The sequence below is a fragment of the Eufriesea mexicana genome, unplaced genomic scaffold (assembly GCF_001483705.2).
Source record: "Eufriesea mexicana isolate 0111107269 unplaced genomic scaffold, ASM148370v2 scaffold395, whole genome shotgun sequence".
Taxonomy (NCBI): Eukaryota; Metazoa; Arthropoda; class Insecta; order Hymenoptera; family Apidae; genus Eufriesea; species Eufriesea mexicana.
In genome coordinates this window covers 927,458-944,416 of record NW_016908583.1, presented here as the reverse complement: position 1 = coordinate 944,416, position 16,959 = coordinate 927,458, and the positions used below count along the sequence as shown (strand labels likewise).

Genomic DNA, 16,959 nt, shown 5'->3' with positions numbered 1-16,959 from the left:
CTCTTCAATCTTATCAAGTATTCCGAACGTAATAAAACTTAACTGTAGGGGCGCTCTAATTCGTATGCAGGTAACGTAGCCTAGATTTTTTTGGCTTTTATTAATGAGTACTATTAATTTATATTTATTTTTTACTAATTTTGTTCCTCATGAATACTTTGTATACAATAATTTGAAATATGAATTTAAAAATATAAATGTTGTAGCGAATTTCAGATAACAATCGTAGATATTTGTACATTTTTAATAATACTAGATACTTTTTTATCTGTCTTAATAAAGGAGATATTCTATTTATACACATTAAAATTGTTAATTATCATACATTATGTATATACTTTTTTTATTACGAAATAAGTTTTTTTCTTTAGTAGGTGCTACGGGTAGTTTAATTTTGTGTAACTTCAGATATAATGAAAAATTCATTTGATATTTTGTAAATTATTCTTACATTTCTAATAATTATTTAGTGATTAACGGATCAAATTTTTGTTGTATATTTTCATTGCATTCGTTTGTTTAGGTACTATAAAATGTTACTGTGAAAAAAGAAAGACGAATTATACTTCAAAGTGGAATGTTAACCATTTTAACGTTTAACATGAATGTCAAAAAATTGTTTTCAATGTTGAGAAAAAATTTTTAATATGTGCTATGATGCCTTTTCTAAAACACATTAAAATTTCATATACTAATCGTAAAATAGAAAATTCGAAAAGAAATGGTTTACGGCACACCATTTTTAGTCCTCAAGACAAACGTTTTTCTAAAAGTTATATAGGTGAATGGAAACACGATGTAAAAGAAGGCAGGGGTAAAGAGTTGAATAGGTATATTAATATATTAAAATAATTATTTTGCTGCTTTAATAACGATAGACATTTGTAATATTTATTTTTATTTGTGCAACACCTTTTGATATTTTTGATATACAAAAGTGATGTTCAAAAATAATTTCAATTTAATTTAAAATTTTATAGAGCAGGGTGGACGTACGATGGTAATTGGTTCAGAGGTAAAAAACATGGTTACGGTATTTTAAGTAAAATTTCAAAGGAAGGTCATACTGTCTGTCAATATTATATCGGTGAGTGGGTGGATGGGAAAAAACAAGGATATGGACATAATTGGTTCGAAGATGGTAGTTACTATGAAGGTAATTTTTGCCTAAATAAACGACATGGTTATGGTTATATGTGGTATTGTAACGGAGATTATTATGAAGGTGCTTGGAAAAATGATTTTTACCACGGCATAGGAATGCTTGTTAAAGGTTATCAAATTGATATTATCTGTTCTATTTACATTTGTTCTTAGTAAGATTTACAAAAGATATAGACGATGTTTCTTATATTGCTTTCTGATACAGAAATTAAAATTGACGGGAACGCTCGAATATTTTATAGATAACAGTAATAGATATGAGGGTCAGTTCTTCAAGGGAAAGAAAGAGGGTTACGGCACATTTTATCACATAGTTAGCGGTCAAGAGCAACGTGGTCTTTGGACAAGCGATTTATTTATAAATGGTACCATATCAGATGCTGATTTTCGGCAATTTGCACTTTGTCCAACACCATATCCTATTCCAAAAGTAAATAATAATTATGAGTCTTTATAATTTTTATTTGTTTATAATAATTCTTGCTGATTTGTAGATGGAATTGATGATGCATATTAAGGATTCTCAGGATATTTGTAAAATTGTTGAAGATAATCGAACGAATAAATTAATTTCGACTGAACGTTTTTGTAAAAAAATACCAAAGCGTACAATCGCGAATATATGCGTGTCTATAAACACGTGTCCTTGTTTAAATCCTGTTTTATAAATATGTATTCTTATACTGTAAAGTAACAGATACAAAATATATCGAACTTTTATTTTAGAATATTTATTTTAGAAAAAGTACTTTAATTTTGCATATATCTCTTTATCGAAATATGTATATACATATAAATCGTTTGTTCGCAGAAAAAGCTATGTACAGTTTAACTATTGTTTTTAGAACGACGGCAGTAACTTGATGATCAAAGACAAATATGAAAGAAGCAATAAAATAGAAAATTATTTTGCCTTTGCGTAAAAAAACTTAAAATGTCACTTGAGCATAAGATGCATTATGTGAGTAACAAATATATGAATGAAACGGAAAGAATTATTAATAATACTGCTCGAAAGACATTTTAAATATGATAATAAGTACATTTTATATGAGGTAATCACGCATTGTCCATGAAAAATAATAACCTTTATTCGCAACTGTTGCTTCTTAAGCCACAGTTAAGGATATAGTATATGATAGGTTTCATCGTGTATTATTACTTTTATAAGTTAAGTCGCTATACAAGAAAGGGAATGTTTCACGTCTATACATACAATTTCATTAAACGTTTTCAGTAAGTGTATAAATCCCTTGTGATATGAATAACTATGAAGAACAATATACTATATCACTTGTTAAAGAAAATAGGCATTTCTTTCCACATTTATTACCCATAGATATATGTTAGAAAGAACAAAAAAGATCCAATTTTCTTCCATGTAACTTACTATTGGGATCTATAACATAGATTGTACATATAGAACAATAAGTCTGGTAATTTCAGTACAGTTCTTTTTCTTTTTTTAATATTCTCAACCTGTTTTAATCTTTTGTTTGGACTGCTTTAATATATACAACTTGTATAAATTTTATATCGCAATCTGAACAGATCATCAAAGATTCACCACTACCACCATTAAAGGTTATCACATTTTAAAAGTAATACAGATCGTGAATCGTACTTTATTATGTTCAGACTACATGTGTCATACCAGCGGTTTGTAGCAAATTTACACCATTCCTACCTTCAACATCGGTCGATTCTATTTGTTCCTTAAGTAACTCCAGTTCCCTTATACCAGACACTGTGACCTCGTATTTGTGAGCCACTAAGCTTCGATAAAAATGTATTGCAAACGCAAGGAAGATTATTAGTACTGGTATTAATACGATACAAGCGGACCAAGCAGCGACTTTTGAAAAGTCGTAAAACTTCACCCAACAAAGTATAGCAATTTCCAATAGGAACAATAAAAGTCCTAACAGAGTGGAAAACGCCCACGCTACTTCAATGTACCAGTGTAAACGTTCGTGTGGCGATTCGTGTACTAAGCTTATGCTATGTAAGTTACAAACAGCTTCTATATTCGGTAAAATACACGTTGAAATCATTAGGGCTAACATGTGAACTGCGACTAGCAATGTAGTACACACAGCAAAGGCGATTAACATTTCTTTAGGTACTTTTGTATCGGAGTTTAATTGTACTTCCACCATGGCTACCTATGACAGAAAATGTATTTATTAATATATTTGAATATATAATATTTAATAGTAGGATTGTAATTTATGTAAACAAATTAAACCTAAAGTAATTAATTACCTTTTATGGTTATATATAATCTGTATTTGAAAATAATTTTATACGATTTTTGTAGAGAGAATTTTTCTCATTAATAATTAGAATAATTAAATTCTACTATGACTATTAACCCTTTGCACTCGAGAGGTGAGCTACAGTCACCATTTCATAAAATTTGGAAGATCGATATTAATTAATATATTAAATTTAATGTAATGTAACAGTGTGCGAGGTATCGAAATCAAATAATTCTACAATTCTATTATTATACAATTCTTTATTTATTGCTCGAAAAAGTATTGTCAGTTTTTAGTAGAGAATCTTTGAATTTCTACTATTCTCTAGCCAAAAAATCGTCGAGTGCAAAGGGTTAATACTAAAATACGTATATTCTAAGTTATATAAATCTAAAAGTAAGGACTGATGATTCTATTGCACCTATATTTCAAGAAATATTATTAATATTAGAATGCAGTAAGTAAGAAATAAAATAATAGATGACTGTCCGTATGATATGATGGGGTTATTTTTTCTTGGTCTTGAACGGTCAATTGATTTTGGATAAATTATAGCCTAGAAAACTTCTACTTTGTTTCGGTTAGCATTATAAAATCCAATGTGAATTTGCTAGATTAACTATTCTTAAGAATGGGAACGAATTACTAATACTATACAAGAAATTTCTTAGGAACTCTATTGTTCCAATAGATTGTTATTATTACTGTGGTAAGTTATGTTTTACAAGTATTCCAAACTATCGAAAAAGAAATTTATCAGAATGATCAGCTAAGTACCATGGCGAAACCGGAAAGTAGGGCAGACGTTTTACTTGATGCTTTAAGTTTTGCTCGGCTGAGCTGCAGTTTTCTCCAAGAAAGATAACCCGGTGTGTGAAGGCCATCCCCCGACTGTGACATCTTTGACTAGTTGAAAAAAGAAAAAGAAACAATACAGAGGAATTATAAATGTGAAATTTATAACATAAAAATGAATGGAAACGATTGGTTGTATAATATGTTTAATTGAGAATAATACGCTAACTCGTGACAATGCTACAAGCCCCCTGCAAGCACAATAACCAATTATACGATTCAATTGAGACTTCACTTATTTACATTATCAATGAATGCAATATTACTACATTAATCTATAAAACAATTTTTAACACGATGACAAATTAGAGTAGATAAATAATAAGACATAATGACAAAAATTAATATTCATACATATTGCATTACTATCGACTTACTAATTTTCGAAGAAAAATATCTAAATCGACAAAGTTCAAACATTTTATATGCTTAACCGAAAATGTCATAAAATATCAATGTCATATTTGCAAAATTTTTGAAAATATTTCAGCAAATATTTAGATTTGTAGAAAATCTGTGTTAGAATGAATTATTTTTAAATTTTAATCACGACAGAACTTACACGCAAGTATCCTAACTATATTTGCTATTTTGAAACATTATTTCGAAATACTGTATTTCAAACAGCATTTCAAAATTGTAATAAATGTCTATATGGACACTTTGTAAAAATTATTGTAAAAATGTATCTGAGAAAATTACACATCCAGACATAATCCAGGGAAAATTGCCCATCCAGTGTTCGAATAATTGGCGCTCAACTATACAAGCACGTAAGAAAGAAAGACGTACCGAAAGTAGATGGCAACGTCGGTGCCAACGGGAGAACTTGCCAAAAGTCCCGTGTAGGACAAAAAACCAACGGGTGCTGAACGAAACAAATAACAAGAAAAATTAATGAAAAACTTAGGTACAACATAAGAAAGAAAAGTGAACTATTGATAGATTGATGAGTCTGCGGGAAATCTGGCAAGCGTAGAACAGCACAGACAAGTACCATATTACTTAATAAATCAACGAAGAGGTAATCAAATTTTCTCAATAATCGATAACGTAAATATTGATGAATTCTTATAGAATCGAATTTTTCATTTGTAATAAATTAACTTTGAAGAAGGAAAGGGTAAATGTCTTTCAATCAACTATATAATTCTTGTTATATTTAAACAAATAAAATGAAATTATTATTTTAGATTATAGTTAATCGTATGCAAATCATGCGTAATAAATTAATTGTTGTGAGCATTGATTTATGCGCAATATATTATATCCATTGTGCGTGCGTGTGTGTGTGCGATGCTCGCACGAGCGCGTGGTATTTATTCCGCGTCGTTTACTTTGTTGATATAATTATTGGACATCAATCTCTATTATTAATAGAAGTGATAATAGTATAATTTAAGGAATTCCGATTGATTTTATGAGTATATACAAGAGTTCTGCGAAAGTTAGATAATATCCAATTTTCTGTTTTTGTCGATTAGTATCATATGTTTCTTCTGGGTAGCGATTATCCACGATTTTCATAAATTTCAATTTACTTTACTTTACAATTTCTAGATCATAAATTTTCAACGAAATGAATTTTAAATAATAATACGTGGATCATGATTTACCAAAAAAAAAAAGAAAAACAAAGAACAAATAAATTGATCCCTACTGCCCTGAAACTTAATCGAGGGGCAAACACGCATAAAATAACCAATATATAATATTTTTATAAAGCACGAAATTATTCTTATTTCAATGTAGTTTGATCCAACAGTTCCTAAATGGTATAAATTTATAAATCTCATTCAGCAATCTTACAAACTAAACGTTTATGATTTATATACATAACTGTATAATACCAACACTATTCACAAACAGAAGCACGTTCTACATTTAATATTACAATCTTTAAATAATTTTATATCTTTTCCATAATTCTATTTGTTATTCTTTCTAATTATTTACTAATACGAATCTAACTGTATTACTTCCTTGTTACATGGAACACATTATGCAAAATATATAACGTGTCCTGGACGGTATAACAGGGGAGTATCAATATTTATGTTTCAATGATAAGATCCTCTACTTTTATTTGTACATAGTATCAAGTAAGAAACAAGATGACAAAGCATGCACCATCGTGCAGATGCGAGCGAATACCATCTCAGTAATTCAAAACATAAATAAAGAAATTAATCACCACTGGCAGAAGCGTGTATTGAACATGAATGTATATGCGTAACGTGAAAAGACAACGAGACAACGGTATAACATTTAGCGTGACACGCAAAGAGATAAAAAGGAAACAAGCTGTAAGATTAAAGAGGCAAGGGGAGAATTACCGACCTGACAGTCGTGGAACCGCTTATGGAAGCAGTGGCCGTCAGCGTTGCGCAGATGTGTGCTCGCCACGTGTACGTGGATCGGTAAGTGCGAGGAGGGGAGTACCGGTCCGTCCTCCGCGCAAAACACTGAATTGTGTCCAGTACTCGTCGACCATTTGGACATCAGGCAAGATTCTTTCGTAGTTCTGATAAACGCTGTGAGACAAAAAGAAAAAACACTTAATACGATAATTCTCGTGAACTTTCGAAGTCGATGTATGGTTTTTTTTAGAGACAATTATTAAGATCAGTGGTTGCTTCGTCGATTTCGACGATTTTCAAATATAACGAACGAGATTTTGAACAACTTTTCTCCATACATATATTCCCGCACGATCTTCGTTTATTCGCGATATTCACGAAAGATTTGCGGTACCATTGCACCAATGTTAACCTACATATACGAGTCCGTGACAGCGTATGTGTCAGTAAGCGACTGTGTCTCTTATCGTATTATATAAATTATAAACAAAAGAATTTTTACCGCATGGCCGAGACAGAAAACATAACTTTAAACATGTGTTAACCCGTTGCACTGTGATTTAATTACGAGAAACTGTGTATTATAAAATTATTTTATTTCAATTAGCCACTATATATCTATTTTATTTACAATAAAATTAGACAAATTTTGCGTACGTTGAAATACGTTAAATACAATTTTAGTCTAATACATGTGTAATCCGCTTTTATAGGGTTTAGCATGAAAAACTCACGCTGAGTTGCACTTGTTATTGTAGTACAAGTGGTTAACGAGAGAACTCCTACAAACATAAAGATCATAATGACTTAGATTAGATTTCTTATTTCTTTCAGTTATTGAAAATATGCAGCTCCTGTTGGTAAAGTTAATATTAATCTTTTTCTTTCAGGTAGAAACGTAATTATGTATATGTTTGTTATTCTTAGTATACTACTTTAATTACTTATTTAAATACATTATATTTATTTTGTGCATTATTGTATATTACTATGTATATTAAACTACATTGTATTTACAGTTTATGTATATTATATGGGTTAATCCAATTATATGATGTATATTCACACATAATTACGTGTCAGTGTTTTGGTATTAATGAACCTAGTGAGAAATCGTGTTAATTAAGAATCATTCTATCCTCGCTTGAATATATTCCATGTTAACATCGAACCTATCACTACCGGTCAAATAGCCGATAGATAGAAAAATAAAAGAAGAAAAACTTCGAAGAAAATAGAACAAATGAAGATATTAGAAAATTTATAATATTTATATTAAATGAAAAATCGAGAAGCCAAGTGACAAAAGCGATAAGGTTGAGCGCAGAATTTTTAATTAAATATCTGAAAGCGGCCATTTATGCTATGGTAGGTTAGTGTTAAGCATTGTTAATGCCCCAACGTGGTTAATGGCGTGTTTTCAAAAAAAGAAAATATACAAAGAAATTACTTTCGATTGAAGTCGCTGTATTTGATAACTTGTAATATATAATTCAATCTTCTTAACTTTTATTCTAACATTTCGTATTATAGATGTAATTATTTATATATTGAATTCCATCAGACATATCATGCATAACCTTCACAGATAATAAGTCAATAAAGATTTCAATGGAAAAAACTTTTCGTCCGCGTTCAAATAGGTCTGTACACAAAATGAAATACACGTGATACGTGTAAATACAAGAAAAAGAGAGAAAAAATGCAGAAAAAGGTAAAGAAAATACGAGATTTTATTTTACAGTGTTCTGAATATCGTTTTATGCTCGTTGATAGTAATCGAATAATGGATGTGCTGCACGCTCAATGTTCCCTTTCATTTACGCGCCATTACATAAATGATATGTTTCCCGCAATCTTTTTCATTCGAAATACCACGTGGAAACGCGATTATGGAAACAATCTTCGTTTCTTTAAAACGATTCTATAGTTTGTATTTTTGCTAAGATAGGTTATCGAACTCGGTGATATTATTAACTATATTACGGTTAAAAATATATAGATATACGAAGAGATAAATGACGATCAAGATAAAAATAAAAGTTAAAAGGTTAAAATTATATATCAAAAATAAAAAGGAGAAAGAGGTTTATTCATCAACGCTATTAATAGTTATCGATATTTTTATCGAAAATCGGTATCGTTAGTAACTGAATCTTCATATCGATTAATCGCATTTCGTTATATTTGAATTCGATGAAACGTAGAAATTAAAAATTATATAGCATAATAAATAATGATAAAGCGTAACTTATTTTAACGAGTTTCACAGTGCGATAATAATTTGCATCTCAAACTAGTTTTTTCGCATAACTATTCCTGCTAACTCGAGCTTGATAGTATGTCAAAGAAAAAAAAAATTGTTGAAGGCTGATCGAAGATAAACATTCAGCGAAGATTTTCTTTTCAAAGCACTTCGATGGTTTCTTTTTGCTCTTTTCTTTCCCGAAATATAAACAAGCTGAGAGCAAATTCTAAGAATGCTTCAGTTCATAAATATTAAAAGATAATTTCATTGATGAAGTATTACAAGAATATTTGAACCATGTTATATTTAACTGAAAAATATAGTATAGCGATAATTAATCGTCAGCAACAGTTATTCTACTGATACGTAGGAGCACGATATAAAGCGGCAATTAAAAACCAATTTTCCAAGGAAGACGCAAATTGCATCTGATAAAAGAATACATTAGATAGACTATGTATACGTTCAAAGTAAAGAAGTAAAAATTGCGGATCTTGAACAAACGTATATCAGAATATAAAAATTTTCGTTAAATATTATTCCAGTTATATGTATGTATTACATATGTTATATGTATTCCTTGTAATTATGTTTCAAGAACAGTATAGAAATCAAATACATACAATTACATTAAATTAAAAATAAAAAAAGCTGCTCTTTTATTCGAATTTTTCAACAAATAATTTGAAATACGATTTTACATATTTCTATTGGCATTTTTTTATAAAAGAGAAAAAACCATAATCTACTTTGCCATTGAGTATGTTGCAACTAATATAGTTCAGAGATACGTGCCAATATCACTAAAAATACAGGGACTGTAGAATGCGTAGAGAGCTTGCTCTTTCGGCTCATGTACGAAATTAAATTACGATTAAAACAGCTGAGAAACAATTATTGTCATTGTTGGTAAAAAATAATTAACTTTGTTTGATATGCTCAACAGATACATCACCCTATTATGCACGAGGTTAACAAATAGCCGGGAACTTTGCGACAGCACGTTCCTATTAGCTATGAATACCAAAAGAAAATAAAAATATTTATCTTGCTGTTTAATTATTGCTTACAATATGAAACAAATATTAATCAAATAAAAATGTATCGTATAAATATAATATAACCGTGAATACGTAATATAAGAACTATTGCGACATAAGATATAAGAAATGGCATAAAATTGACAGTAATTTCTTAATATAGATTAAATTATAAATTAAGTTGAAAAAAAGAGGAAAACGTATAGATGTCAATTAAAAATCGGTTAGCCTAATTAATTATTATTTAGTATTTTAAGAAAGTAGAGATATATGGATCAATTGTAAATGTGCAATTGTATTTACCATTTTGGGGGCGTTTGGAGGAGTGTGTGGATTAACGCGCGAATTCATAGAGATCAACGTTCTTTGCACTTTTCACAAACTATAAAGAAATGAGTAGATGGGACCAGATAAAAAAACACATATGAAAAAAATAAACCAATATTTAATCTAACATTAGGATAATGAAAAACTTCGTACATAACCAAATAACCTCGGTGAAAGGCATCAGTATACTGAATAAGAACGCCGCGACATGGCATCAACGAAAGTTAACGACCAAAGCCGAAGTAAACCGACGATCGCCGAATGACTCGAGCCATCTGTAGGTAAGTCAGATCAACTGAATTTACAATTCAGCAATATAAATTCGAGGTACTCATTCTTATTTCCTTCCTCTTAAATTTTAAACTTTAAACATATTTTATTTAAACACACTTTAAACGAATTCTACGACTTTTATGTTTCTCATAAAAGTTAAATCTATAATTGTCCAGTGAAGGTATTTCAAGATTTATTGTATATACTCGATTCAAAGGTTAAATCGAAAGAATCATGAGTCCAATCTTACAACAATAACAATAACAGTTCTGTTTACGTTGTTCGTCTACATCAAAGAACGAATGAGAATATAAACTAGTATTCCACTGCTAAAATAAACGTATCGTATCGTTTCGTTAACCGTTTGTAAGTAATTTTGGCGCCTTTAATCTAGTAACTATTGAAATTCATAAAATTCATAATAAAAGGACATACTAACAACGATTGTATGTTACAATAGAAAACTAACTAGTGATACAGAAATTTAAAAAAGTTTCGGTATGAAATATCAAGACTCACGCTGAAATTACAGATGTGCAAGAATTTTCAACCGAGATGCAAAATGATCCTGGTTGGTAGATAATTTTACTTATGGGCTTTTCCTTGTGGCAAGTATCCAGGACATAGCCATTTCCATCGAGAAGAAACGCGTCGTTCGCAGTCATGGTCAGGGCACCCCTAGCCTACTTGCTGCATTGCTACTGACTGGTCTATTTAAAAACTGATCCCTACAGTGAAAACTCACTTTGAGGAAACCGTTCACTTATTTTGCGACCTCGCTTTAACCGGTATTAGGAACCTAATCATGTGTTGGGAGATTACTAGTTGTAACCAATATGATTGGTTCAAAAAAATTGGTATTTTCTTGAAGAATTCTCGCGAATTTTAGATCGTATTAACAAATCACTTTTCTATATTACTATATAGCAAATAATTGATGATTTATTATAATATTTACTACCTAGATTATTTTTAATCATTTTATTAAATACTTAGATATCCTACTTAGAGGGACCTGTTTCAAATTGTAGCAAAAGCTTCTATTGCGAAATTCTTTGATTTACAACAGACTGTTGGAGAAAAGCAAGTTTAACTTATCGTAATTTAAAGCAGTTTCAACTGAGAGATTGATTACTTTAAGAATACCTTAAGCCGAAAATACGATCTTGACTTGTTTTAAGCATTTTGGTAATGATGCGGAAAAATATTTAACCCATTACATACATTTAAGATTGACTTAATTATAGCAATGATAATATTTTTCAGACAAATTACTCGCATTTACATTATAGCAGAAGATATTATATTCAATTGCTTATGAAATCTATACTAAAATTGTGAATGAATTAAGAATTAATTAAGACAAATGAAACAAGAAGATATTTCGCAAGAGCAAAATGTTTTCATACCATAGCTAAAGGAGTTAATTAGTCGACAATGTAGTGCGCGTAAAGATTAATCGCAATAAACTACATCGAGTTGTAAAGTGCATCACCTCGGAACATGATTGGCCTAGAATTTCAATTAATAGCATCACTTGTTTGCAAGTTGCCTATCCGTTACAGAATTTCTATGAACTCTCAATGGTACTACGGATTGATTTGTTATTTGTGTTATTGAGATTAAAAGAATCCATAATATCAGAAGTTCTTATATTCAGAGTTCGCATGTTCACAATAGGCTATTCGTGGTATCCTGTTATTACCTGGAAATCGTCGAGTTTATGTATGTTGTTTTGTGTACGAGTTTGTTTTACGAGATACAGGAACGGCATAGACAAGATCTGGGCAGTTTTACATTTCAATTTTTTGAACAGAATTTTATGTCATAGCACAAGAAATTTTGATATGAAGGTATATAAAAAAGGACACGATAACGAATAGGAATACATAACATGTGACACTGATATGTAATAAAATAGGAAAATTATGTATAAGGATAAATTACAGAAGAAAATTATACTACAGTGAAATATAATGAAATTATGGAGTATGGAAGCTATTGCCAATAACGATGTTCATTGACATCAGGTAAGAATGGAAATTAATATAAGCATTAATAATTATCAATAATTCTAAGTAAACATATGACCAGTGATGTAAACAACTTTTTTAATGAAAACTAAATCAAACAGCAACAAGCAATATAATGTTTTGTCAACACTAAGATAAGGAAAAATAACAGGACAAATTTTTGTAACTGTTGTCTTTGAAGATATAACTTGTACCTTCAAATAAATCACTAAAAATTCCACTCGAGTTTTACTTAAATAAATTTTATCATTTGTTCTAATCATAACATTAAATTTGAACAATTCCGAATATTGAAGATATTCAATACTTAAATACATAGTTCTAAAGATAAAAAATTCCAGAAGTACGAATACATAATATTTTTAATACAAGTATGAACTAAATTCCATTCATAATTTTTTTATTATACAATCCGCTGTAACTCATATGATTTTTGCTCATCTCATACAATAGATAAAAGTAAAAGAATAAAATGTCAATTCGCGAATTACTTACAAAAATCATGTCCAACTCGTTGACGAGTTTCCATATTAATAATCAGCATACAATATAATGTACAGATTCCAAATATATATTAGCAATAGTTCTTCAGAATTTCTTACCAGAAATCACTTACAGATGCAAAAGAATTATCTGTATTCTTCTTCGAGCGAGAAGCAGCTTTTTCTTTATCGTCGCCACCCACGATTCAACTTTATCACGGCATCGGTAAGCAAGATTAAAATAGTCTACACAACCCTATAAATTTATTTTCGTGTTAGTAGCTTCTGTTTCTATAATTATGATTATAGTTAGGGTATATTATAATTATTAATTATGATTTCTATAATTGTGCAACTGAAATATGGATTTATATTTGTTAAGAGATGAAAATAATATATGGATAAAAACAAACTGCATACGTTAGACGGCACTGGTATCACTGCAGCACTAAATCGTTTCAATAAATTATATTTATTGTCGTCAGTTTAAACGACAACGTGTTCCCCACTCAAAGCGAGAATCTAACATGAACACGCCTTTTCGTATGAAGATGGACGAACATGGAAAGATATGGAGGAACAAAGAAACTTAACGAGAGTAACGGAAGGCGGAATCCAATGTCATTAGGTTTTGTTGTACATATTTGACCGGCCACAGCATGGCATGGAGTGTCCTGATGGAGTGAGGTCGAGAGAAGGTTACTTTAGGAACTTGATTTTCCTACCTTTCTATGTTTTCCCTGGCGAAGTATCACCAAAAATATAAATTTTCTGAAATTTTGCTTTATACGTAAAAAATTTTAGAATATTATACGTTTTCATTACGTACGAATATAACGAATATTATATAATTTTATTACAGATCGTTAAGTGTTTACGTTTATTACAAATGGCAATACATAAAATGGCAATACGTTTATTACGGGTTTATAAGCGCAATTTAATTGCAATAACATTAACATGAATAAATTAACAAGTACTGTTTAAAAACTAATATATACAAATTAAAATATTTACACTCGGAATATAATATGAAATTTTTGTACGGTAAAAACGTATAATAGTTCTTTCCCTTTCTTCTAGCATTAAGGATATTAAGAAAATGAGAATGTTCCTTCATTTTTAAACTAACAATAAGAACTACTGTTTCAGGTCATTGGCTTTAAGATATAAACATAAACGTATATACATGCTTCGTTTTCGCGGAAAACCTTGACTCAATTTTCTACATTTAATCGTATGTTCTTAGACACGAATTTCTTACGTAATTCAAAGTTGAAAGGTATGACTTCCTTTAAGACTAATTTTCCGCTCAGTGGATTTCCAGATAAAAAAAAAGATGAACAGAAACACGAAAAAGACAAAGATTATATTCTGTATTATATAAGGATAAAAATTCATGTATTTATTCAGTAGTTTTAAACAATGTAATAGAACGTTCTACTTAACATCTTATGAATGAAATAGCATGTCAATGCTTTGATGAATAAATATAAGATAAAAGAAGCATATATAAGTAGTACAAATGACGTAAATAAATAAAACCTACCGAATATGAAATTAATGTAACGAAAAATAAAATTTTTCCTATTACAGTAATGACTATAATCTACTACAATAATAACTTCTTGTTATATTACAACGTTCAAAAAATTGATAATTTTGTGAGGTTAGGTTTCAGGTAGAAGAAATTATTGGAAAGAATAATATATAAACTGTAATGAATAAATAATCTCGATGAAAATATAATTAGAATTGCTAAATGTATTTTTCTAATAATATTGTAATTATCATAGTCGGTTATATAATTAAAATTTATATCACTTAACATATAAGATAATTCTAAAGATTCACTTACTTGATAAGATTCTGACAGCGGTGAAATTTGGTTAACCTCGATACCGGTGAATGTATTCTGTCGTGTGATGTATTTCCTTGTAGTATGCCGGCATAAATTGCCGATAACGTATGGTTTGTAACAAATCTGCATTCTTTGATGCAGGTGCAATTGAATGATGACTATCACATGAATCACTTTCTTGTTGCTAATTAACCAGAATGCAAGTTTTAAGATTGATAATGTATTTATTTAGCTAAAAATGATATTGGAAATTGCACACAACTTATCAATTTACACCATAACTGCAGGTGCGCGATAACTGGAATGTGAGAGATCGATCGAGGTCTAGTCCGGTGACAGTCAATATTTTTGCTAGATAATGTTAAAACCCCTCAACAGATGGCGCGCTTACTACCTCGAAATGGAGGCACGGAATTTAATTTCAGCTCCCCCACCACAACTGATTCGCAAATTGCTTATAATAGAATTATAGATCTATATAAATAAATACGTTGTTCGCAAATCTGAAATTATCATGGCTACTATTATGTCAATATATAACAGAAACTGATCTACTTAATAGTAATACATACTTAGTGAAGTGACGTGTCAAGAGGTTACGTTCAAATTGATATACGAATTTAAATAAATAAAGATATATTTTCGATAATCTTACATCGCAATCGTGCAAAATAATAAAGTACCCATACAAAGCTGTCAAAAAATGTCACATTTAGAATTACTTACAAACTCGCGCGTATTCGAAATGATCCAATCCAATACTGCATGGTTTCCAGTGTATGCTGTAATCCGTGGAAGTAGTGTACGGTAGCGCCGGCATCGCGAACATAGCCAGAATAGAACGGTACCATTCTTTGGGTGCCAGTCAGCGCGCAACATTCATTTTTAGTAGGGAACTGGCTCTCGAACTGGTGCGCGGTCGCGAGGACCGCAAGAGACACCTGTTGCACCATAAAGAAAACCGGCTACCGCGAAACACGAACGTAACAACGATGCAAATTATCCGAATGTATTTGTGTGTCAAGTGACAACGTGATTCATTGTTGATTTTCATTTGAAGAAGGGCAAAGGTTTTTGAAGAAGAACTACAAACTGATTTACCTTGGTAATGTTTTTTTTAATACTTCGAAATGATTTTTAATAGTGATTACGAGATCAAACCAGTTAAAGCCAATTTATTCGATTACAACACGACTCGACATGGAAATAGAGTTGAAATATTGATTAAATAATATTTCTTATGTATATATATTTTTTAATGTTGTTATTTGTTAATATATAAATAGGGCAATGTAAAATTCTGATACAAAAATATGTATAATGAAATGCTTCTTAGATGCTTCGTTCTTGGTTCGTCTTGAGCTTCATCCTACTAACATTATACGGTTATTCCCGCTGTGTAACAGTAATTTCGCACCATTTACGGTTAAATGTGTAGCGTCGCTAATTACAAATTAAACATTCGGGTAAATCTTTTTTTCTACTTTTTTCTACTCTTTTTCATTTTTTACGTCTAATTCATAATCCTGATTACATTATGTTTAATTACAGAATTAACCTTAATTTATTTAAAGAATACACGAAAAGAAATATAAGAGGTACATTTATCCTTTTTTATAAAAACATTATTCAATCCGATCATATTGCATTTATAAAATTAATACATTTTTATTATACTACCTAGTAATTTCATTTCCAATTTCAGCACAAACAAAAACAATCAATTTGTAAAATTTTATATCATTGGTGTAATCATAGATACCCTTTGTGCATCCATTTGTTAAGATCTTTTGTTCCTTTTTATGAAGTCTATAAGAGTCTATTGGAAAAACCAGGCGCGTTATATTCTACAACTTGTAGATACAAATTCCACGAGACGAGCAAACGTTGCTGAAATGCAATACGACTCCATCATCGAGCGCATAATAATGAACCGATTATCATACAGTAACGTGTGGACATCTATTACGTTAAATCCATCATAACGTCCCGCTTCATTTTGCTTTCTTCATTACGTTATTTAAAATTTCGTAGCTGATTATTGTTTATTTTCAG

General features: G+C 30.1%; 3 protein-coding genes across 6 annotated transcripts in view; 2 read left to right on the top strand and 1 right to left on the bottom strand.

Moving 5' to 3' along the window:
* Window positions 1–657: 657 nt before the first annotated feature.
* On the top strand, window positions 658–1,686 carry LOC108545282 (MORN repeat-containing protein 3). Its single transcript, XM_017896816.1, has 3 exons — window positions 658–830; window positions 981–1,273; window positions 1,407–1,686. The coding sequence occupies exons 1-3, from the start codon at window positions 658–660 to the stop codon at window positions 1,619–1,621; spliced, it is 681 nt and encodes a 226-aa protein (XP_017752305.1). The 3' UTR covers window positions 1,622–1,686.
* Window positions 1,687–2,649: 963 nt separating this feature from the next.
* On the bottom strand, window positions 2,650–15,747 carry LOC108545349 (calcium release-activated calcium channel protein 1). The gene is given in 6 exon segments (XM_017896911.1): window positions 2,650–3,329; window positions 4,203–4,331; window positions 5,073–5,135; window positions 5,137–5,148; window positions 6,621–6,814; window positions 15,631–15,747. Coding segments are annotated over 6 exon segments (1,032 nt in total). The 5' UTR covers window positions 15,734–15,747; the 3' UTR covers window positions 2,650–2,798.
* A 181-nt stretch (window positions 15,748–15,928) lies between these two features.
* The window catches only part of LOC108545348 (SEC14-like protein 2), a 10,741-nt gene continuing 9,710 nt past the window's right edge, over window positions 15,929–16,959 (top strand). For 3 of the 4 annotated variants that reach the window (XM_017896909.1, XM_017896908.1, XM_017896906.1), the window contains exon 1: window positions 15,935–16,009. The gene's annotated coding sequence lies outside the window, so the exon portion shown is untranslated. Of the gene's footprint in view, window positions 16,010–16,240; window positions 16,371–16,455; window positions 16,503–16,959 lie in introns of all 4 variants that reach the window. The other variant, XM_017896907.1, reaches the window with a different exon arrangement.

Bases quoted from the DNA above. Each gene is read 5' to 3' on its own strand.
- LOC108545282 (XM_017896816.1), top strand. From the start codon at position 658: ATGCCTTTTCTAAAACACATTAAAATTTCATATACTAATCGTAAAATA. The intron at 831-980 runs GTATATTAATAT...AAAATTTTATAG, and splicing joins AGGGGTAAAGAGTTGAATAG to AGCAGGGTGGACGTACGATG. The intron at 1,274-1,406 runs GTTATCAAATTG...AATATTTTATAG, and splicing joins CATAGGAATGCTTGTTAAAG to ATAACAGTAATAGATATGAG.